At 47.2% G+C, this 24,156-nt stretch overlaps 1 protein-coding gene across 4 annotated transcripts in view; it reads left to right on the plus strand.

The window, feature by feature from the left end:
* Positions 1–291: 291 nt before the first annotated feature.
* SLC26A11 (solute carrier family 26 member 11) overlaps positions 292–24,156 on the plus strand; it is a 75,286-nt gene continuing 51,421 nt past the window's right edge. Inside the window, exons 1-4 of one of the 4 annotated variants that reach the window (XM_056550178.1) lie at positions 292–453; positions 19,312–19,566; positions 22,979–23,171; positions 23,711–23,796. In XM_056550178.1, coding sequence (XP_056406153.1) covers positions 19,342–19,566; positions 22,979–23,171; positions 23,711–23,796 — 504 coding nt within the window. In that variant the 5' untranslated portion in view covers positions 292–453; positions 19,312–19,341. Of the gene's footprint in view, positions 454–18,953; positions 19,060–19,311; positions 19,567–22,978; positions 23,172–23,710; positions 23,797–24,156 lie in introns of those variants that run through there. The other 3 variants (XM_056550177.1, XM_056550174.1, XM_056550176.1) reach the window with 3 other exon arrangements.

Consider the following 24,156-nt stretch of genomic DNA (forward strand, 5'->3'; position numbering starts at 1 on the left):
TGCAAAACTACAACCCCCAGCGTGCCCGGACAGTGTTTGGCTGTCCGGGCATGCTGGGAGTTGTAGTTTTGCATCAGCTGGAGGCACCCTGGTTGAGAAATACTGCACTGGATGTATATTTGGCAAGCACCACACACGGGTCACATGGCATCAGTGCATCACCCACTTCGTCTTGAGGGTAAGACACTGGCATCACCAAGCACCGCCCATTTGCTTGCTATGCCACGCCTTATAGCAGGTTGCCATAGCTCAAAACCACATAAACTACATCTCCCATGATGCTCTAATGTCGCTTCCTATGTATCACGTGACGATCGCTGCACTGTGCAGACTGGGATACAATTCATCTGCAAACACCGGGACAGCACGGGAATCATAGCCCAATGGCTGTCATGTGACCGGAGGCAGGACACGCCCCCTCGCCGGTAGAGAAGTCGGGTCGGTTGTGTGCTGGTGAGTGAGCTGAGGTTACACTGGGTTGTGTTCTAGATTTATTCTCCCGCATTTACCTGACATTAATAGCCGGGTGTGTTATCTATTGTCATGGTTCTGGCTGGTGCTCTATGGCTCACATGTAGCAGAGCTGAGTTGGTTTTGTTGTTATAGTTCTGACTGTTGCTCTATGGCTCACATGTAGCAGAGCTGAGTTGGTTTTGTTGTTATAGTTCTGGCTGGTGCTCTATGGCTCACATGTAGCAGAGCTGAGTTGGTTTTGTTGTTATAGTTCTGGCTGGTGCTCTATGGCTCACATGTAGCAGAGCTGAGTTGGTTTTGTTGTTATAGTTCTGGCTTGTGCTCTATGGCTCACATGTAGCAGAGCAGAGTTTGTTATCTATTGTCATGGTTCTGGCTGCTGCTTTACTCTATGACTCGCATGTAGCAGAGCTGAATTTGTTATCTATTGACATAGGTCTGGCGGCTGCTACTTTACTATATAGCTCAGAGCTGAATTTATTTTCTCTCAACATAGTTTTTGCTGTTTCCCTACTCTGTCACTCACATGTAGCAGAGCTGAATTTGATATTGTATTGTTGGGATGCTGTAAGGCTTAACAGCATTCCAACAATTTAAATCAACTGGTGCCAGAAAGTTAAACAGATTTGTAAATAACTTCTGTTAAAAAATATTAATCCTTCCAGTACTCATTAGCAGCTGTATGCTACAGAGGAAATTATTTTTTTTTAATTTCTTTTCTGTCTGACCACAGTGCTCTCTGCTGACACTCTTCTTTTTTAATTATAAAAATACAAAACAATTCCAAAAATGAAAACACAAAACAAGCTTAACCAACTACAACAGAAATGTAAAATAAAACCCTGCCTGACCGGCCAGCCCAGCTTTAATACATTCTAAAATATACCAAACTACAACTATACACCTAAGCAAACTATGAAATTCACACTCACACACACAATAAAAAAAAAAATTAATAAAAAAAATAATAATAATTAGCTTAACTTGGCTACTTAAATGAAATAAATGAACTAACATAAAATTCAGCACCACCTGGCTATAACTCAAAATCATCCATACTTGGGGGAAGAAGAAGGGAAAAAAAAAAAAAAAAAAAAAATATATATATATATATATATATATATATATATATATATATATTAGAGATGAGCGAACTTACAGTAAATTCGAACTTCTCGGCTCGGCAGTTGATGACTTATCCTGCATAAATTAGTTCAGCCTTCAGGTGCTCCGGTGGGCTGGAAAAGGTGGATACAGTCCTAGGAAAGAGTCTCCTAGGACTGTACCCACCTTTTCCAGCCCACGGGAGCACCTGAAGGCTGAACTGATTTATGCAGGAAAAGTCATCAACTGCCGAGCCGAGAAGTTGGTGACGAATCGAATTTACTGTAAGTTCTCTCATCTCTAATATATATGTGTGTATATATATATATATATATATATATATACACACACTGACATACTATAAAAAAATAATAATACTACATAATAACAGCTAGTCCGACTGCCCTTTTCTTATGGCTAATGCTACATAATATAAAACAAAATAGATAACACAAAATAGATAACACAAAATACATAACACAATATACCAACAAATAAATAATATAAATCAATATACATAACACAGTATACATACAAATATAATAAATGTGCCTCACAAAACTACATACAAAAACCCTAAAATAAATCCTACACTAAAACTGTGCCCTCTCCCACACCACCCCTCCTGTACATGGGTCAGTCCATAACCGTTCGTACAGTTCTTAAGTCCAGTCCTTAACTGACCCATGTCAGGTCCCCTAAGAAACAAAACCCCACCACCCACACATACACCCTCCCCACCTAGCACTCCAACCAACTAAATACAACCTTATATACAAGACCACAACCCAATTTAGGCCCAAGTTCAGTGCCTGTAAGCCCTTCATACCATATCAGCTGAAAACAAAACAAAAAGCTATGGTGCACATGCAACAGCCCACCACCAGGGAGAAGGATGGCAGATCTGATACACTGAAGAAATTTAAACTCTTTCCCTAACTCCCCCTACTATTCTCCCTAATTCTATCCCTTCATTAAAACTGACCCTACGATCACCCTATCCCTATCCCTGTATGCCTGTCCCTAACTAAAATAAAGGTACTCTACCAAAAAGGTCTAGTACCTAGGGCACATGAAAAGAAAACCCTCTCCATAGGAGAGAAGCCCTACTGGTACCAAGACTGTCATACTCCAAAGACCTGATCTTCCCGAGGTCACCGGTGATGTTCCTACAGACCTCCACATCGGAGAGGACTTTCTGCTGGGTGGACACTAAGCACCGTGCATTCCACGTGTGATACTTAACCACTAAGCTGACTAAAAATAAAGTGCCCCGCTCTCGGCCACCGAGGGTCCTGAATGCCCCATAAGCCCACTCCGAATAGGTAAGGCCGGCAAGTTGACTCCAGCCGATGGAAGAACCCACCCGTTTGTAGACCCCTACGTTAAAGGGACAATGAACCATGAAGTGGTCCATGCTTTCCAGTGTGTCCACACACTCTTCTCGGGGACATCCCCGGTCATCAGAGTTCCTGTACTTCAGATTGTCCCTCACATATAGCTTCCCCTGAAAGCAGCTCCAGGCCAAGTCCCAAAACTTCTGGGGGATCCTTTTCAAGTTTAAAAGATACAACCCCACCCTCAGATCCCGACCTGGGCAGACCCTGAGCGCCAGAGGCCTCTGGAAGTGGGTCAGCAGAACCAGTTTGTCAAGGAACTGCCTTGACTGGGTCCTGATCTCCCACACTCCCAGACCCCACCGACGTATCGCTTTCAGAGTCGGGGTAGCGTAAGCCGGAAGATATCCATGGGGCGTACGGAGGTCCTTCACTTGCCCTCCTGTCTCCCATTCCTGGAAGGAATGCCGAAACCATTCCCTGCAGGAGAGTACCCACGGAGGAGCCCTCTCTTTCCAGAGGTTCGAGATGTTAGCTTTCAAGAAGGTGTTGGTTAAGAACACCACAGGGTTTACCATAGATAAACCCCCCTAGTCTCCTCGTGTGGTACGTAACCTCCTTCTTGACTAGGTTCAACCTGTTCCCCCATAACAGTTGGAAAAACAGGCCGTAGACCTTAGTGTAGTAAGCCTCTGGTAAGATACATACACTGCCCAGATAGATAAACAAGGGGAGCAGGTACGATTTGATCAGGTGTACCCTTTCCCTGAGGGTCATAGACCAACCCTTCCACATGTTCACCCTCTGAGTGGCATCCTGGAGCTTACCGTCCCAGTTTTTGGTGAGATAATCATCCTGCTGAGTCTTGGGGACCCGGGAGGGTTCCGGGAGAACAAACGGCCAGAGACTTTCACACTTTTCCTGGTTGAACTTGGACCCGAATGCCTCCGAGTAGCGATCCACCTCTGACATCACCACATCGACCTTCTCCCTCGAGGAGACGAAAATAGTGACATCATCAGCGTACGCCACCACTCTCTGGGTGACATCCAGCTCCACCAGACTCATCCCGACTCCTGCAAACGGCCCAGGATCTACCCTCCGGACGAAGGGATCAATCGCAAACACGTATAAAAGCGGGCTTAAAGGACAACCCTGACGGACTCCGGACCCCACCTCAAAGGAGCGGCCAGACCACCCGTTCACCAGCGGGAAACTCTCTGCCACAGCATACAAGATCTTAAGCCAATTCACGAAAGTACTCGGTAAGCCATACCTCAGGAGGACGGACCAGAGGTACTTGTGGTTCACCCGATCAAATGCTTTGGCCTGATCCAAGGACAGTAAGTACCCCTTCCAGAGACCCACACTACTCCGCTCCACTACCTCCCTGACATGGAGGACAGCACTTAAGGTGCTTCGGCCTGGAACAGAGCAGTGCTGAGCCCCCGAAAGGAGCCGGGGTGCAAACTTCACCCACCGATTAAACAGTATCTTGGCCAGAAGCTTCCTGTCCGTATTGAGAAGAGCTATGGGCCTCCAATTTTCAATCCGGCTAGGATCTTTACCTTTTGAGAGAAGAATCAGGGCTGACCTCCTCATTGAATACGGCAGAGTGCCCAAGGAGAGACACTCATTGAATACCTTGGTCAAGAGGGGAGCTAAAGACTCCTTAAAGGTCTTATACCACTCGGATGTTAAGCCATCCGGACCTGGCGACTTCTTAGGGGCGAGACCCTCGATCGCCAGCCTCACTTCCTCTTCCGTGATATCTTCCGGCAAAACATCAAGAGAGGGGTCTACCCCTGGCTCAGGAATGGGTTCAGCCAGGAAAGCCGACATCCTGTCTCGATCTAGATCCCTCCTCCCCAAGAGGTGCAAGTAGAAAGATCTGACGACCTCCAGGATCCCTGATCTGGACCGATTCAGGGATCCCGTACTATCAACCAGTCCTGAGATGATTTTACTACTCACTGACATCTTGCAGTTCCTGTAAGGGTCGGGCGAGCGGTACTTCCCGAAATCCCTCTCAAAAACCAAAGATGCGTGCCTATCGTACTGACACCTCATCAGCAAGGACTTGACTCTGGAGATATCATCACGACTACCTCCAGTCGAGACAAGAAGCTCGAGTTTCCTCCTCAGACCCTGATACAAGCGATACCTGTTCAGGGACCTGAGGCTCGAGAGCTGGCGGAAGAACCCTGCAACCCGCTTCTTGAATATCTCCCACCACTCTGACTTACTACTACAAAGGCCCAGTAAAGGTACCTGGCTGAAGAAAATCCTCAAAGGACTGTCTTACCTCCGCTTCCTCCAGGAGGGAGGAATTCAGCTTCCAATAACCCATCCGAGGGGTCTCTGAAACATTCAGGGAAAACTAAATCATACAGTGATCGGAGAACTCCACCTCAACCATGGACACTGCGGAAGAGATGGCTTCCTCCTTTAAATAAAACCGATCTATCCTAGACCTGCGACTTCCTTGATGATAGGTGAAACCCGTGTGGCCCGAGGGGCTCCGGATGTGGGCATCCTCTAGGTGAGCTTCTCTAGCTATGCTAATCAGTGCCACACTATCGCAAGTCAGCGGACCATTGGAGCCTCTCCTATCTTGGGACCTCGTGACCTTATTGAAGTGCCCTCCAAAGATCACTTGTCGACTCGTAAAAAGAAAGGGCTTAATCCTCATAAAGAGATCTTTACGGCCCCGCTTAGTTTGTGGGGCGTAGATGTTAATGAGCCGGAGCTCTTGTCCCTTCATGAAGACATCTAAGATCAGGCACCTCCCCATTTCTAATTCAATTACCCGTCGGCATTCAACAGGAGCGGTAAAAAGGACCACCACCCCACTATACGGCTCAGCCGCAAGAGACCAGTGGGAGGGACCACGCCTCCACTCTCTTCTGGCTTTTACCAGAGAGGCTAGATCTGACAACCTTGTCTCCTGTAAAAAGAAAATGTCGGCTTCAACACGGCCGAGAAAATCAAAGGCTGCAAATCTAGCCGTATCAGACTTTATGCTGGCACAATTAATAGATGCCAGCGTCAATTGGGTGAGTGCCGCCATAAAGGGTGATTAAATTAGACGGCCACACCCTTTACCTTTTTTTTTCTTTTCCTTTCTTTTTGGTCCCCTCATCCCCTGAAGAAGATGAGAGGGCAGGACCACTCTTTGATCTTTTTTTGGACTCGGATAGATCCATATTGTCCCCGTCTCCCTCTGGCCCCGGTCTAGCCCTGCCCTCCGAGGAAGGTGCCTCAATAGGACAGGGCCCAGTTCCCCCCAGAGGCTCTTTATTCCTAGGCACCCCGCCCTCACCTTCCCCCTCCAAGGAGGGGCAGGAGATGGTATTGAGGACGAGGTACCGGTTTGACAGGTCAATCAGGGGGGGGGGCAGTCAGGCTTCCGTTTTGGACCTGGCCCGTAGTACAAGGAACAGAGGACTCTGACCTCTACTTTCTCCCTTTCCTTTTGCCCTTATCTATCTTTTTAGGCTTCTCCCCACTATCCTCATCCACACTTTCATAGTGGGAGGAATCAGAAGGGTCGGCCATATTGCCATCCTCTTTGTGCAGCCTCCTGATCTCCTCATCTAGCACGTCCTCTTCCAGGGCTTCAGCAGTTACAGGGCCAGCTTTAGGAGCAGGGGCTGAAGCTACCCCCGCCACCTGGGCACTCTCCAGCTCCCTACTCCTCCTCCGATTTTCCTCCCGCCTTAGTTTGGCGGGGCCCTTTTTTCCTCCTCACAAGCCCTGTTGCGCCCCCATCCCTGCCCGTACCCTCCCCAGCCGAGGCAACTTCACAGCTGTCCTCAGCCGGAGCGGCCGCTGCACGGGCGAAGGCGCTAGGACAACGGCTAAAAGGGTGTCCGAGGACACCACACAGGTGGCACCGGATCTGCCGACAGGATGCGGTCAGGTGACCCACCCCACCACACAAAGCGCAGACCTGCACAGTACAGGCTGCGCTAAAGTGGGTGGGGCTGCCACACCTGTAACAGACCTTAGGCTGCCCCTGGTAGAAGACCTGAATCCTATCACGTCCAAGGAAGGCGGCTGCCGTACGGGCAACCGTACTGCCTGAACGCTTGAGTTTGACGGAAAACGTTCAGGCCCCAGACCAGATCCCGTGCTCATCAAAGTTTTTCTTTGGCATGTCCGTCACATCCCCATACCGACCGAGCCAGGTCATGATGTCATAACAAGAAAGCGACTCGTTACGGGTCAAAACGGTCACCTTCTTGACAGAGTTCTGACGGGAAATCGCCTTTACGGCGAAATCCCGCCAGCCGGGCTCGTTTTTCGCCACTTCGTAGTTTGACCAGAAGAGTTCAAGACCCTCTGGCCGAACGAAACTGACATCAAAGTCAGACGAACCATAGGGGTGAATCAGGGCAAAGATGTCACTCGCCCTGAATTCCATCTGAAGGAGGAGCTCAACCACTTTAGCGCGAGGTGGACACGCATCCTCGCCCCTACAAATCAGACGGACCACATTCCTACGGTTATTGTCCTGCCCGGGTGTCGGGAGGGACCAGACCACCTCCCCATTCCGCTCTCGGAAAGCCCCCAAACCGTGCCTCTCTATCCAGAAAGACAGGTCGACCTCACCCCTTCCCTCTACCTGGATCGACCTGTCACCCCTGCGTAGAGCCTCCAGGAGGCGCTGTTGCAAATGGCCCCCAGGGCCGGATGGAGACGGGGACCTCTCTGAACCCCCGGCAGTGACATTGGCATAGCTCCTAGGAGCAGTCACTACCGGGGGGGCAGCCAGACCAGACCCAGAACCAGATTCAGAGCCACCTATACCACCATTCACACCACTACTCTCATCCACACCAGACTTCCCATTCATACCACTACCACTCCCACCAACATTCACTCCACTGACACTCCCACATACACTTCTCTCATCCACAACACTACTACACTCAGCATTCACACACCCTGCACTCTTGACCTGACTAATAGATTCTGGGCTGGCTGGGAGTTGTAGTATTACTGGCTTCAGAATAGTCTTTTTCTCTGGCTTAGGTGCTGCTGCTGGGGTCGACACCAATGGCTCCTTCTCCATGGCTGATGTTATTATCAGAGTCTGATGCTGCCCCACCGGGCGCACCCCAGCTCCTCCCACAATGCCAGCACCTGCTTTGCCCAACCGCACGGGCTCTGCAGATGATTCCGGCACCCGGACACTCCCCCCACCTCACAGAGGAGTGCCCCGCAGTGCCCGCAGAACACACTATACTCGGAGGACCGCCCCCCGAAGACATGGACCTACCACTCTCTGCCACTGGCACCCGGACACTCCCCCCCCCCCCCCCCCCCCCCCCCTCCCCCACAGAGGAGTGCCCTGCAGTGCCGGTAGTGCCCACAGCACTTGGGGAACCGCCCCCCCCCCCCCCGAGCACACGGCGGCATAGCTCGCCTCTGGCACTTGGACACGCCCCCCACCACCCTGGGGCGGTCCTGTAGTGCCAGAGCTGCCCACCATGAGCCCATCCTGCCCCTCCCTACCGGCAGGATGGGTGGGCTTCACTTCTATTGCATCCACAGCCTTTACTGACGCCATGCTGTACCCCCCATGCTGGCTCCGTTCCACCACAGAAACGGGGTCTGGCAGTCTGGGGGGCCCAGCAGCCTGAACCAGCTTTGCAGCTGGCCCAGACTGCTGGAAAGGAACAAATACATACTGTAAAGATTCTTGGGTCTTTTGCTTCTTAGCTTTCCTCTTCACTGCCACAGCATCACATAAATCATTCCCAAAAGTAAAATTCTGGAGGTGGGCTGGGGACTCTTGCATGACTATAGCCCTCAATAAGCCCCCAGCCTCACTCTCCACATCATCCTCCTTGCTGTCACTGGAAGGAAGTGCCACCTGGGCCGGTTCAATGTAGCTGTCCTGGGTATCACAGGGAGCAGCCACAGGCACAGCATGTTCCTCCACCCTCTCCTCCTCATCACCACCATCCTCACTTTCTTCACCGCCACTACTCTCCCCATCATCCACCTTACCTGGGGATTTCATGGCGGTAAACCGGTCTCCATTCACCAGCTTTTCCCGGAAAAGACCGCTCCCCTACAGGATCTCGGCTCTCCTCTCCTCCAGCTTTTCTATCTCAGCCTTCAGGGCTGTGATTTTTTTCCTCAGCTCTGGCTTGTTCCTCCTGGACCCAGAGTTTGCCAGACTCTGAGACCCGCGCAGGTTTTCTCTTGCAAACCTTAGCTCCTTACCACACCGCTCAAACTCTGAAAAGCGTGCTGTCATGCGGGAACAGAAGGTCTCGCTGGATTCCTTGGGCCCTCTTTCTGCCACATCTCAATCGTCTTCCTCCTCGCCTTCTTTCCACCAGATCTCTGTCTGGCACCCGTTGCCGGAGGAGCAGAGCCTGCATTGCTGCAGACTCTGCTAGATCTTCTTCCTCCGGCCGGAACATTGGCTGTTGCAATTTTCTCTCCACTCCCCGCCAGCCTGGAAGAACGAGGAGTGGAGGCCCGAGACTCCATGCAGGGAGGCTCTCCCGAGGAGCCTTCCACGCTCCTGGGAAAGGCTGATGTAACACCTGCTGCTTTTCCTCTTGAAGTCTGGAGGAGCTCAGAAAGGGACACACCCGCTCGCTGCACACACTGAACTTCTCTGGACTACAGGAAGTGCTCTCTGCTGACACCTCTGTCCGTGTTAGGAACTGTCCACAGCAGGAGAATATCCCCATAGCAAATATATTCTGCTCTGGGCAGTTCCTAAAATGGACAGAGGTGTCAGCAGAGAGCACTGTGGACAGACAAAAAAAAAAAAATCCAAAAAGAAAATAATTTCCTCTGTAGTAAACAGCTGCTAACCAGTACTGGAAGGATTACGATTTTTTTTTTTATAGAAGTAATTTACAAATCTGTTTAACTTTTTGGCACCAGTTGATTTAAAAAAAATGTTTCCCCCCGGAGTACTAGGGATCGACCGTTTATCGGTTTGGCCGATCTTATAGGACGATATTCACGATTTTGGACATTATCGGTATCGGCAATTACCTTGCCGATATGCCTATAATGCCCCGGCCAGAGATACGACTGCCGTCGCGCTGCCCCATTGCCTCCCCCATCCCAGTGTTATAATTACCTGTTCCCGGGGTCCACGCTACTTCTGGCTCCTGCGGCGTCCTGCGCTGTTGCTGTGCGCTGCGCAATGACGAGTGACTTCCTCAACGCGATGTCACTGTCAGTGTGCACAGTGACAGCTCAGGACGCCGCCGGAGGCCAGAAGTAGCGCGGATCCCGGGAACAGGTAATTATAACACTGGGGATGGGGGAGGCAATGGGGTGGCTGTGGTTGGACTAGGGAGGACCCCAGGACAGGCAGGGGGAGAGAGAAACAGGCGGCGACGGCGGTCTCTGGCCCCGCAAAAGCTGCTGCAGTTCATTGATTTAAAGTGCCCGCTTTAAATCATTGATCTGCAGCGGCTTCTGTGGGGGTAGAAATAATAGCCGGTAACTTATATTGGAATATCGGTATAAGTTATCAACTATTGGCCTGAAAGGTCACAGATTATTGATATTGGCCCTAAAAAATCAATATCGGTCGATCCCTACTGAGTACCCCTTTAAGTTGCACATTGTATGAAAACTGCATGTGGTAAACTGTGCATTGCAAGTACAGGTGAGAGATAAGAAAGCCATGGCCTTATCCTGTATATGTTGTGAAACGGAGTGCGGTTTTGTACAGGTCTCGGCTATACGGCACATGACCCCTCTGTGGCCTCCAGCTTTGTTAAACTGATATCCTGTCTAATGGATGTATAGCGCCATGAGCGGCGACAGACTCCTGTCTGCACAATGACCCCTCAGGTTACAATTTTTCCAGCCGTCTAACTTGAAACCAAACTCCTTACACAATGTCACGGACAGTCCAGATCTGCAGCACATGTGAATAGCTGGAAGATGAAATCTATGCACTGATTGAATCTCTAATAGCGCCCCTCTACTGTACAGTGTGGTACTACATTTCCTGTACTACTCTTTACATATGCCAGGATGAGCCGATCCAGGTCCAGGTGGCTCCATTATATTTGTGGTGCCTAACTAACCCCAGGCACCAGGACGCCATGGCAACTGAGCATTTCATCCTGGTGCCTAGGTTTTTGTCAGCCTATTCCTTCCTGATCCATCACTTACACTTACGCCATGGGTCAGGTGAGGGAGTATGGCGCGGGCTTGGTAGCCGGACCCATGTCATACCCAGCAGGTACCAGTGACAGGAATGACCCTTCTCATTTTGATTACCGTATTTATCGGCGTATAACACATATTTTTAGGCTAAAATTTTTAGCCTAAAGTCTATCTGTGTGTTATACGCCGATAAACCGCTGCAGTTCATTGATTTAAAGCGGGCGCTTTAAATCAATGAACTGCAGCGGCTTTTGAGGAGCGAGAGACCTGCTGTCGCTGCCGGCTTCTCTGCCCCTGCCTATCCTGGGGTCCGAAGACTGCCGCCGCTGCCCCATTACCGCCCCCATCCCCGGTTTTATAATTACCTGTTCTCGGGGTCCGCGCTGCTTCTGGCTCCGGCGGTCTCCTGCGTTGTTGCTATGCGCTGCGCAATGACGAGTGACGTCCTCAACGCGACGTCACCGTCAGTGGCCCGGCGCACAGTGACAGCTAAGGACGCCCCCGGAGCCAGAAGCAGCGTGGACACCAGGAACATGTAATTATAAAACCAGGGATGGGGGCGGTAATGGGGCAGCGGCTGCGGTCTATGGATAGCCAGAGGGAGAGAAGCGGCGGCAGCAGGACTCTAGACCCCAGGAAAGGCAGGGGGAGAGAAGTGGGCAGCGACGGCGGTCTCTGACCCCGCAAAAAAGTTGCGCTTCTGCGGGGTCAGAAACAGTCTCAGGGTATACACATACACACACACGCACCCTCATTTTACCAAGGATATTTGGGTAAAAAACTTTTTTTACCCAAATATCCTTGGAAAAATGAGGGTGCGTGTTATAGGCCGGTGCGTGGTATACCCCGATAAATACGGTACTTATCAATATATATATATATATATATATATATATACCGTATTTATCGGGGTATACCACGCACCGGCCTATAACACGCACCCTCATTTTACCACGGATATTTGGGTAAAAAAAGGTTTTTTACCCAAATATCCATGAAAAAATGAGGGTGCGCGTGTATACCCCGATATACCCCCAGGAAAGGCAGGGGGAGAGAGGCCGTCGCTGCCTGCTTCTCTCCCCCTGCCTTTCCTGGGGTCTAGAGCGCTGCTGTCGGCCCTTTTCACCCCCTGGTTATCGGCGCCGCTGCCCGTTCTGTCCCCCTGACTATCGGTGCCGGCGCCGATAGCCAGGGAGAGAGAAGCGGCGCCGACAGCCAGGGGGAGAGAAGGGGCAGCGGCACCCATTGCCGGCGCCGCTGCTCCAGGCCTCCGTCGTGCGTCCCCGGCGTCATTGCTATGCACGGCGCGGCGCATGACATCAGAGCGCCGCGCCGTTCAGCGCATAGCAATGACGCCGGGGACGCACGACGGAGGCCTGGAGCAGCGGAGCAGCGCGGACCGGACTCAGGTAATTATGCCACCGGGGATGGGGGGAGGCAACGGGGCAGCGGCGCCGGCAATGGGTGCCGCTGCCCCTTCTCTCCCCCTGGCTGTCGGCGCCGCTTCTCTCTCCCTGGCTATCGGCGCCGGCACCGATAGTCAGGGGGACAGAACGGGCAGCGGCGCCGATAACCAGGGGGTGAAAAGGGCCGACAGCAGCGCTCTAGACCCCAGGAAAGGCAGGGGTAGAGAAGCGGGCAGCGACGGCCTCTCTCCCCCTGCCTTTCCTGGGGGTGTATCGGCGTATAACACGCACACAGACTTTAGGCTAAAAATTTTAGCCTAAAAAGTGCGTGTTATACGCCGATAAATACGGTATATACACACACACAGGGAGGGCCATTTATATGGATACACCTTAATAAAATGGGAATGGTTGGTGATATTAACTTCCTGTTTGTGGCACATTAGTATATGTGAGGGGGGAAACTTTTGAAGATGAGTGGTGACCATGGCGGCCATTTTGAAGTCGGCCATTTTGAATCCAACTTTTGTTTTTTCAATAGGAAGAGGGTCATGTGACACATCAAACTTATTGGGAATTTCACAAGAAAAACAAACATGTGCTTGGTTTTAACGTAACTTTATTCTTTCATGAGTTATTTACAAGTTTCTGACCACTTATAAAATGTGTTCAATGTGCTGCCCATTGTGTTGGATTGTCAATGCAACCCTCTTCTCTATACACTGCTATATACTACTATATACACCGCAGGAGAAATGCTAGCACAGGCTTCAGTATCCGTATACACTGCTATATACTACTATATACACCGCAGGAGAAATGCTAGCACAGGCTTCCAGTATCCGTATACACTGCTATATACTACTATATACACCGCAGGAGAAATGCTAGCACAGGCTTCTTGTATCCGTATACACTGCTATATACTACTATATACACCGCAGGAGAAATGCTAGCACAGGCTTCCAGTATCCGTATACACTGCTATATAGTACTATATACACCGCAGGAGAAATGCTAGCACAGGCTTCCAGTATCCGTATATACTACTATATACACCGCAGGAGAAATGCTAGCACAGGCTTCCAGTATCCGTATACACTGCTATATACTACTATATACACTGCAGGAGAAATGCTAGCACAGGCTTCCAGTATCCGTATACACTGCTATATAGTACTATATACACCGCAGGAGAAATGCTAGCACAGGCTTCCAGTATCCATATATACTGCTATATATACTACTATATACACCGCAGGAGAAATGCTAGCACAGGCTTCCAGTATCCGTATACACTGCTATATACTACTATATACAGCACAGGAGAAATGCTAGCACAGGCTTCCAGTATCTGTATACACTGCAATATACTACTATATACACCGCAGGAGAAATGCTACCACAGGCTTCCAGTATCCGTATACACTGCTATATACTACTATATACAGCGCAGGAGAAATGCTAGCACAGGCTTCCAGTATCCGTATACATTGCTATATACTACTATATACACCGCAGGAGAAATGCTAGCACAGGCTTCCAGTATCCGTATGCACTGCTATATACTACTATATACACCGCAGGAGAAATGCTAGCACAGGCTTACAGTATCCGTATACACTGCTATATACTACTATATACACCGCAGGAGAAATGCTACCACAGGCTTCCAGTATCCGTATACACTGCTATATACTACTATATACAGCGCAGGAGAAATGCTAGCACAGGCTTCCAGTATCCGTATACATTGCTATATACTACTATATACACCGCAGGAGAAATGCTAGCACAGGCTTCCAGTATCCGTATGCACTGCTATATACTACTATATACACCGCAGGAGAAATGCAAGCACAGGCTTGCAGTATCCGTAGTTTCAGGTGCTGCAGAATGGGCAAAACAAAAATTGGAACAGGAACCTCAGTTTACGCAGAAGATTTTGTTCAGTGATGAGGAAACTTTTGTGAATGGTGAAGTTAACAAACAAAACCACCGCTATTGGTCTGACACTAACCTACATTTTATAGATCTCTCCAAGACTGTTGGCACACAAAAATTGATGGTATGGTGTGGTATATGGGGTACAAAGATAGTGGGGCCATTCTTCATCAATGGAAACCTCAAGGCCACTGGATATGTGAAATTTCTACATGATGATGTGTTTCCCTCTTTATGCACTGAAGCTGGTACGTTCCCTGAGTTTTTCCAGCAAGATGGTGACCACCACATTATGGGTGTCAGGTCCGAACATTCCTAGATGAACAGTTTCCTGGAAAGTGGATTGGTCGTCGTGGGCCAGGTGAATGGCCCCCAAGGTCTCCCGATCTGACCCCCTTAGACTTTTATCTTTGGGGTCATCTGAAGGCAATTGTCTATGCTGTGAAGATACGAGATGTGCAGCACCTGAAACTATGGATACTGGAAGCCTGTGCTAGCATTTCTCCTGCGGTGTATACAGTAGTATATAGCAATGTATACGGATACTGGAAGCCTGTGCTAGCATTTCTCCTGCAGTGTATATAGTAGTATATAGCAGTGTATACGGATACTGAAGCCTGTGCTAGCATTTCTCCTGCGGTGTATATAGTAGTATATAGCAGTGTATACAGATACTGGAAGCCTGTGCTAGCATTTCTCCTGCGGTGTATATAGTAGTATATAGCAGTGTATACGGATACTGAAGCCTGTGCTAGCATTTCTCCTGCGGTGTATATAGTAGTATATAGCAGTGTATACGGATACTGGAAGCCTGTGCTAGCATTTCTCCTGCGGTGTATATAGTAGTATATAGCAGTGTATACAGATACTGGAAGCCTGTGCTAGCATTTCTCCTGCGGTGTATATAGTAGTATATAGCAGTGTATATGGATACTGAAGCCTGTGCTAGCATTTCTCCTGCGGTGTATATAGCAGTGTATACGGATACTGAAGCCTGTGCTAGCATTTCTCCTGCGGTGTATATAGCAGTGTATACGGATACTGGAAGCCTCTGCTAGCATTTCTCCATTTCTCTGGGAGAAGAGGGTTGCATTGACAATCCAACACAATGGGCAGCACATTGAACACATTTTATAAGTGGTCAGAAACTTGTAAATAACTCATGAAAGAACAAAGTTACGTTAAAACCAAGCACATCATTGTTTTTCTTGTGAAATTCTCAATAAGTTTGACATGTCACATGACCCTCTTCCTATTGAAAAAACTAAAATTGAATTCAAAATGGCCGACTTCAAAATGGCCACCATGGTCACCACCCATCTTGAAAAGTTTCCCCCCTCACATATACTAATGAGCCATAAACAGGAAGTTAATATCACCAACCATTCCCATTTTATTAAAGGGGTACTCCGCCCCTAGACATCTTATCCTCTTTCCAAAGGATAAGGGATAAGATGTCAGATCGCCGGGGTCCCGCTGCTGGGGACCCCGGGGATCGCTGCTGCAGCACCCCACTATCATTACTGCGCAGAGCGAGATCGCTCTGCACGTAATGACTGGCAATACAGGGGCCGGAGCATCGTTACGTCACGGCTCCGCCCCTCGTGACGTCACGGCCCGCCCCCGTAAATACAAGTCTCCGGGAAGGCGCGTGGTGTTCGTTGCGCCCCCTGCCATAGACTTGCATTAAGGGGACGGGCCGTGATGTCATGAGGGGCGGAGCCATGACGTCACAATGCTCCGTCCCCTGTATCGCCCGTCAATACGCACAGAGCGAACTCGCTCTGTGCAGTAATGATGGCGGGGTGCTGCAGCGGCGATCCCTGGTGGTCCCCAGCAGCGGGACTGCAGCGATCTGACATCTTATCCCCTATCCTTTGGATAGGGGATAAGATGCCAGGGGCGGAGTACCCCTTTAAGGTGTATCCATATAAATGGCCCACCCTGTACATTCACACGGGAGGGTTGTTTCCCGCCGCAAATTTGTAGGAGACCCTAGGTTTCTCAAAATCAGTTTGCAGCTCATTCAGTGGTTTGCTATGCGGCACGTTTGTATGTTACAAGGCCCTGTGGTTAGCCATTATCGGACAGAGAAGTTGCACAACCTACACTCTGTACTATCTATAAAACAATGAGCGGTAATACTGCCACTACAGTGCTATATGTTACAGTAGTAAAACCACAGATACTATCTCTTTCCTACTATGAGATTTCCTAATAGGTCTTTATTTTATTTTTGGCACCTGAATGCTGTGAAAAGTATGGAAATATGCCTGAATATTGTTATTGGCCAGGAGTAATTTACCATGCAAATACAGGCATTTTTTGCTGTACCTAGGGCTTGAGATATATATATATATATTCCACTTGTAATAATTCAGCTAAATATCACAAAAACTGTATATCCTGGTGTCAAGTCCTTCGGAAAAAAAAGTGGGGGTCAGGGGTGTGGAAATTTAGAAAAACCAACTTGTCCTGGTACACAAAATAATTTTAAAGGGGGTTATCCAGGGAAAAACTTTATATATATATATATATATATATATATATATATATATATATATATATCTCCAGAAAGTTAAACAGATTTGTAAATTACTTCTATTAAAAAATCTTAATCCTTTCAGTACTTATGAGCTGCTGAAGTTGAGTTGTTCTTTTCTGTCTAAGTGCTCTCTGACACCTGTCTCGGGAACTGTCCGGAGTAGAAGCAAATCCCCATAGTAAACCTCTTCTACTCTGTGCAGTTCCCGAGACAAGCAGAAATGTCAGCAGAGAGCACGTGTGCCAGACAGAAAACAACTCAACTTCAGCAGCTGATAATTATTGGAAGGATTATGATTTTTTTATAGAAGTAATTTGCAATTTAACTTTCTGGAGCCAGTTGATTATATATTAAGTTTTTTTTTCCTGGAATACCCCTTTATCCAAAATAGCATGTAAATAAGGTCTTTATTAGTTTATTTAGTTTTTGCACTCTTGTTTTTTAAACTCTCTTTATTTTTCCATCTACAGACCCATGTGAGGGCTTGTTTTTTACAGGACCAATTGTACTTTGTAATTACACCTTTTTATTTTTCAATAACACATGCTCCCAAACAAAATAAAAAATTGTAATGTGGAATTGAAAGAAAAATGTAATTTAGCAAATTTTTTTTTTTTTTTTTTTTTTTTACACCATTCACCTTGTGGTCATACTAACAGAATGTTTTGATACTTTAGGTCGGCTTGATTACTGCAATACCAAATTTGTTTAGTTTCCATCATGTTTTACTAATTTAAAACATTTCTAAACCTTTTAGTATTTTTTTTTTTTTTTAATTGGCACTTTCTGACCCCTATAACATAAAAAATATTGTGTGAGGGCTCATTTTTTGCGCCGTAATCTGCTGTTTGTATCAGTACCACTTTGGTATTAATGGGACTCTTTGATTGCTTTTACTTTATTTTTTTTTCTGTTGTGAAAAAACGCAATTCTAAGTTTGGTATTATTATTGTGAATGCTAGAGATGAGCGAACTTACAGTAAATTCGATTTGTCACGAACTTCTCGGCTCGGCAGTTGATGACTTTTCCTGCGTAAATTAGTTCAGCCTTCAGGTGCTCCGGTGGGCTGGAAAAGGTGGATACATTCCTAGGAAAGAGTCTCCTAGGACTGTATCCACCTTTTCCAGCCCACGGGAGCACCTGAAAGCTGAACTAATTTATGCAGGAAAAGGCATCAACTGCCGAGCCGAGAAGTTCGTGACTAATCGAATTTACTGTAAGTTCGCTCATCTCTAGTGAATGCTATTGACTATACGGGATATTTTTAATGTTGTATTTTAATAGTTCGGACAATTATGCACGTGCCAATACCAAATACGATATGTTTGTTTTCATCATGTTTACTTGTTGTTTTTTTTATATGAAAAATGGGAATAGGGGGGAGATTTAGATTTTTTTTATATGGATGGTTAATGTATGTTTGTTTTGTGAACTTGTATTTAACTTTAAAAAATTTTTTTATACACCTTATTAGTCCCTTAGGGGACTTTATAAGGAATCTAATGATTCCTTCTTAAAGATCAATAGAGTTCCATAGAACTCCATTGATCTGTGTGATCTTTGCTCATTTGATTAAGCCTGACAAAGGGATGAGAGGTAATCCCTCCGGCTACCTCCACAGTGGATTGTGATCCACCCCACTGAACCACCAGGGATGGTTAAAAGGTCCCTTTAGATTGCCGCTGTCAAAGCTGACATTGTCGATCTAAAAGGTTAATAGCCGGCCGCTGCAATCCCCAGCTACAGCAATCAGCTGGGGGCTCCAGGTATGGAGTCAGGAGCCCGCTCCATACACCCTAAGCATTGCCGTCTTAAACTTAGAGGTCTGGTGTGAGGTGCAGAACTGCGTCCTCTCTGTGCCTCACACCAGCCCTGGGCTAAGGCTAAACGCATGAAAAATTTACGTGTGTGTGTATGTATATACATATATATATTGGGTACATTTTTATTTATTTATTTTTTTTAGTATATTTACATGATACTCACATGATATTCAGATGATACTATATTAGTAACTGGTACTGGAAGTCCCATATACTTCCATGGGACTTGAAACAAAAAACCATCTTTTATATAAGGGTGTAGGTAAGGGTTAATATAACTATCATATATTTTTTATTTGACATATAAGTAATATGTGTACCAAGTTTCATTGAAATATCTCCAGCCATGTGAAAGTAACGCTGGAACATACATGCACAGATATATATCCCATTTGTACTGTCACCATATGTTTATTTGACAGTCCGTTATTTTCTGTGTTTGGAGTTTGGACGCAGTGATCAGTAAAAATCATCACTTTATTTACTGTTTGTATTTCTATACTTCTCTTGCTAGGACCATGTAACTAATGTGACACCTGAAGCGATGGAGTGGGCGGATAACAGGCATGACAGAAGAAGTGCCCGTGCTAGAATATGGGCCAAATGCTGCTCCTGGGAAGCATTAAAAAGGACATTCCCATTCATGTGCTGGCTACCTCAGTATTCTTTACATTGGATGCAACTTGACATTATTGCTGGATTTACAGTTGGACTGACTGTAGTACCCCAGGCACTTGCCTATGCGGAGGTTGCTGAGCTACCTGTAGAGGTAGGTAATCTATATTATGATGCAGAGCTTATTTGATGGCTTCCTGGAAGGAGTTAGTAATCTTTGTTCTAGAGGGGTTCCTCAGGGGACCCCATTCTTTTCCAGGGACCCTTAACTGATTTTGTAAGGTGAAGTAGATTGGTAAAATGTAGTAGGTCATGGATTAATCAAGTCTACCAGATTGTGTCTCATAAAAACAAAAATATAGAGGAAAAACAGTCCTGCTAAGTATAATTATACTAAACAATAAAAAATAACAGTATATATTGAATACCAATGTATACTGATCAACGGCTCCTTTGGAGAGATAGTGGATCGCTTTTGTGCACCTGAATCTTAAAGGAAATCTGTCATCAGTATCACCCGCACTAAGGCTTGTAGTGCGGGTGATACTGATCAAAACTATACTTACCGCATCTTGATCCATCGCTCCGCTCCGCCATAATTCTTCTTTTTATGTATATACAAATTAGTTTCTTGGGGCACGGGCAGAGCTACAAACCCTGCTCCGGGCACTGTGATCTTCACCAGGTGGGCGCTCTGCCCAGCTCCTCCATCTTCATAATCCCCCTCCCTGCTTGCTACTGTTCAGCACATGCGCCTCTCTCTGGGTACACCCGGAAGCAGCGTTCAGGCACCCAAGAACGCTGGAATGAAGCTCAGCTGTACGCCGCTTCTGGGGGTACCCAGGGCATGGCGCATGCAAGCAGGGAGGGGGATTATGAAGATGGAGGAGCTGGGCAGAGCGCCCACCTGGTGAAGATGATGTCACAGTGTCCGGAGCAGGGTTCGTAGCTTCCCCCGTGCCCCAAGCAACTAATTTACATATAAAGAAAAAGAAAAATGATGGCGGAACGGAGCAACGGATCAAGATACAGTAAGTATAATTTGAACAGTCCCCTCCGCACTACAAGCCTGTATGAAAGGTTTGTGGGGCTGAGTCGTAAAAGAAATAGTGTCGTCACTATGTGCTGCAGATAATCCTTAATGTCCATCTTTCCTGTGTTATATAATGCAAAGAACACAGTATGTTATAACCTTCTGCTATGCAGAGAAAATGGGGCTATACACCACTCCCCCAATGTTGATGGTATGATAATGCCCACAAGCACTCACCATCTGCAGGCCTAACAGCGTCTCCACTTGCTGGAGCGTAGGGGTGAGCAGCGGAAGCAGACTTCACCTCAGAAGACATCAAGTACACTCCAACGGAGGGAGCAAGTGGACTATCAAACAATCAATATCGGGTGAGCGGTGGGATAGTCCATTTGCTTCCTCCATTGGAGTGTACTTGATGTCTTCTGAGGTGAAGTCTGCACCGCCGCTTACCCCTGCACTCCAGCAAGCAAGTGCAGACGCTGTTAGGCCTGCAGATGGTGATTGCTTGCAGGCATTAAAGGGGTACTCCGGTGCTTAGACATCTTATCCCCTATCCAAAGGATAGGGGATAAGATGCCTGATCGCGGGAGTCCCGCCGCTGGGGACGTCCGTGATCTTGCACATGGCACCCCGTTTGTAATCAGTCCCTGAAGCGTGTTCGCTCTGGGTCTGATTACGAGCGATTACAGGGTGGGCGGCGTGTGACGTCACGCCTCCACCCCCGTGTGACGTCATGCTCCGCCCCTCAATGCAAGCCTACGGGAGGGGGCGTGATAGCTGTCATGCCCCCTCCCGTAGGCTTGCATTGAGGGGCAGAGGGCCACAGGGGGGCGGAGGCGTGACGTCACACGCCGCCGGCCCGGTGGTCGTCTGTAATCAGACCCGGAGCGAACACGCTCTGGGGACTGATAACAAACGGGGTGCCACGTGCAAGATCACGGGGGTCCCCAGCGGCGGGACTCCCGCGGTCAGGCATCTTATCCGCTATCCAAAGGATAGGGGAAAAGATGTGTAAGCACCGGAGAACCCCTTTAACATCGGGAAGTGGTGTATAGCAGAAGGTTATATCATACTGTGTTATTTGCATTATTTAACAAGAAGGAAAGACAGACATTAGGGATCATCTGCAGTGCATAGCGCTGACACTATTACATTTACAGCATAAAAAATTACTGACTTTTTAAGATTCGGGTGCACAGCAGCCAAAGGCGATACACTATCTCTCCACAGGAGCTGTCGATTCTTCAAAATTCAGGTGCATAGCACCTAAAATCTATATAAAAACATACACTATAAATAAACAGGCTATCCTTTTATAACTGGCGATAATATTATTAGATTTCAGTTCTAGTCTACTGGACGATCAGTATACATTGGAATACCATATATCGTATTTAGTATAATTATACCTGGCAGGAGTATTTTTATGTTAGTAAGCACATGGGGTAATGTATAACACAGATATCTCCGGTATAATTTTTCATATAAAGTTGTATCCTATTTATCTCTCACATTGTCTCTCACATTGGGCTGAGAGGGAGAATCCACGCTCTGTGTAGCCTTAGCTGTGGTAGAGAAAACCTGACCAGGAAAACTTGGAAAGGTGACATTATTTTTAGGGCTGCACCCTGTTAGGGTTAACCCTGTTTCCTACACTGGGCAAGAATTGATATGGGGAAGGGAGTGGACCAGCGGCAGGGCATTTTATCACCGGAGGGTTAATTTACTGCTTTGGCGGCAGTCCTGCTTTTACGTGCAGACATTGGCCCTAATTTACTATTGCAAACCCGACATGTTCTGTGAGGTCGTGCACCAGAAATTATGTCTGCGCCAGATTTTGCACCAGAATTTGCGCCAGAATTGAAAAAAAAACCCCGACTAACTCTCCATTTTGCTAAGAAAACCTGAAAAAGGGGCGTGGTCGATGGGAAAAGGGGGCATGGTCACCGAAAAGGGGCGTGTTCCCAACATTTTCACAAAAACCCAACATATTTACTAAGGTTTCCACATAAAATATGGTGGATTTGAGCTGAAGAAAACCAGACAGATCAGAGCATGTGTAAAAAAAAAAAAAAGCAAAGTGTAGGGAAAAGTGGAAAATGTAGGGAAACCTTAGTAAATACCGTGGAAAATAAATTGTAGGGAATTAAAACCCACAAAGAAACCTACACAACACTCTTAGTAGATAAGAGCCATTTTCAGTTTCGGTTTTCAGCCAAGCACATCCTGCATTTTTTTGTTTTTGTTTCGGCACATAATTTTCCACTCCGGTGCACCCCCATTTATTTTCCGAGATTTTTAGTGGGGTTCATAAGGTAACCTGCAGATGACTGTTGTGTTATTTACATGGATGCTTTGCAGTTTGGGTTTTCTTTGACCACTAATATCATTGATAAATATGAGAATTGTTTTCGGTTGCATTTTGATTTTAGGAGTCTTCTCCCCTTTATTATAACAGGTGGAATCAATATGATTTTGGGAGATATGTGTGTTAGAATGGCGAATTAACATCTTCTTTTCTTTCTTTTGGCAGTTTGGACTCTATTCTTCCTATGTCGGCTGCTTTGTTTACTGCCTTTTCGGGACATCCAAAGATGTAACATTAGGCCCCACTGCCATTATGTCCCTTCTTGTGTTTGTCTACACATCTGGAGATGTATCAAAGGCTATTCTCCTGGCTTTCCTATCTGGTTGCATACAACTGGCCATGGGGATTTTGAAGTTTGGTAAAGCTTTGCATATATTTCTGTGTCATTTTGTTTAAAGGAAAACAGTCACCCGTTTACCCGCACTATAACCCGATACACCGTGTTATAGTGCGGATAACCAGGAGACCGGTGCGGTGTCTGGGACTGCTATACCTACCTGCAGTCCGGAGCCCCGATCCCCCGAAGGTCCCCCTCTTTCAGCGCTTACTTACGTTCTGGAGGCGGGCCTGCCAGCTTGATTTAAATATTCCTATGCGCTGGTCACATGAGCGCTCGCACCTTCTGAGCGCTCACGTGACCAACGCTTATGAATATTTATATCCAGCCAGCGGGCCCGCCTCCAGAACGTAAGTCAGCGTTGGAAAAGGGGGACCTTTGGAGGATCGGGTTTCCGGACTGCAGGTAGGTATAGCAGTCTGAGACCCCGCATCAGTCTCCTGTTCACCCACACTGTAACACGGTGTATCTGGTTATAGTGCAGGTGAACGGGTGACCGTTTTCCTTTTAATATTACAGTATGTGTTCATATTTGCAAATAACTCTTTGTTGTACTTTAGGTTTCCTATTGGATTTCATTTCATACCCTGTAATCAAAGCCTTTACTTCAGCTGCGGCTGTCACCATTGGTTTTAGCCAAGTCAAGGTGCGTTGGAAGAGCAAATGCTGAGCAAAGTGACCTTCCTGCAAATATACAGGGTGGGCCATTTCTATGGATACACCTTAATAAAATAGGAATGGTTGGTGATATTAACTTCCTGTTTGTGGCACATTAGTATATGTGAGGGGGGAAACTTTTGAAGATGGGTGGTGACCATGGTGGCCATTTTGAAGTCGGACATTTTGAATCCAACTTTTGTTTTTTCAATAGGAAGAGGGTCATGTGACACATCAAACTTATTGGGAATTTCACAAGAAAAACAATCATGTGCTTGGTTTTAACGTAACTTTATTCTTTCATGAGTTATTTACAAGTTTCTGACCACTTATAAAATGTGTTCAAAAT

This window comes from Hyla sarda, chromosome 13 (assembly GCF_029499605.1).
Source record: "Hyla sarda isolate aHylSar1 chromosome 13, aHylSar1.hap1, whole genome shotgun sequence".
Classification (NCBI taxonomy): domain Eukaryota; kingdom Metazoa; phylum Chordata; class Amphibia; order Anura; family Hylidae; genus Hyla; species Hyla sarda.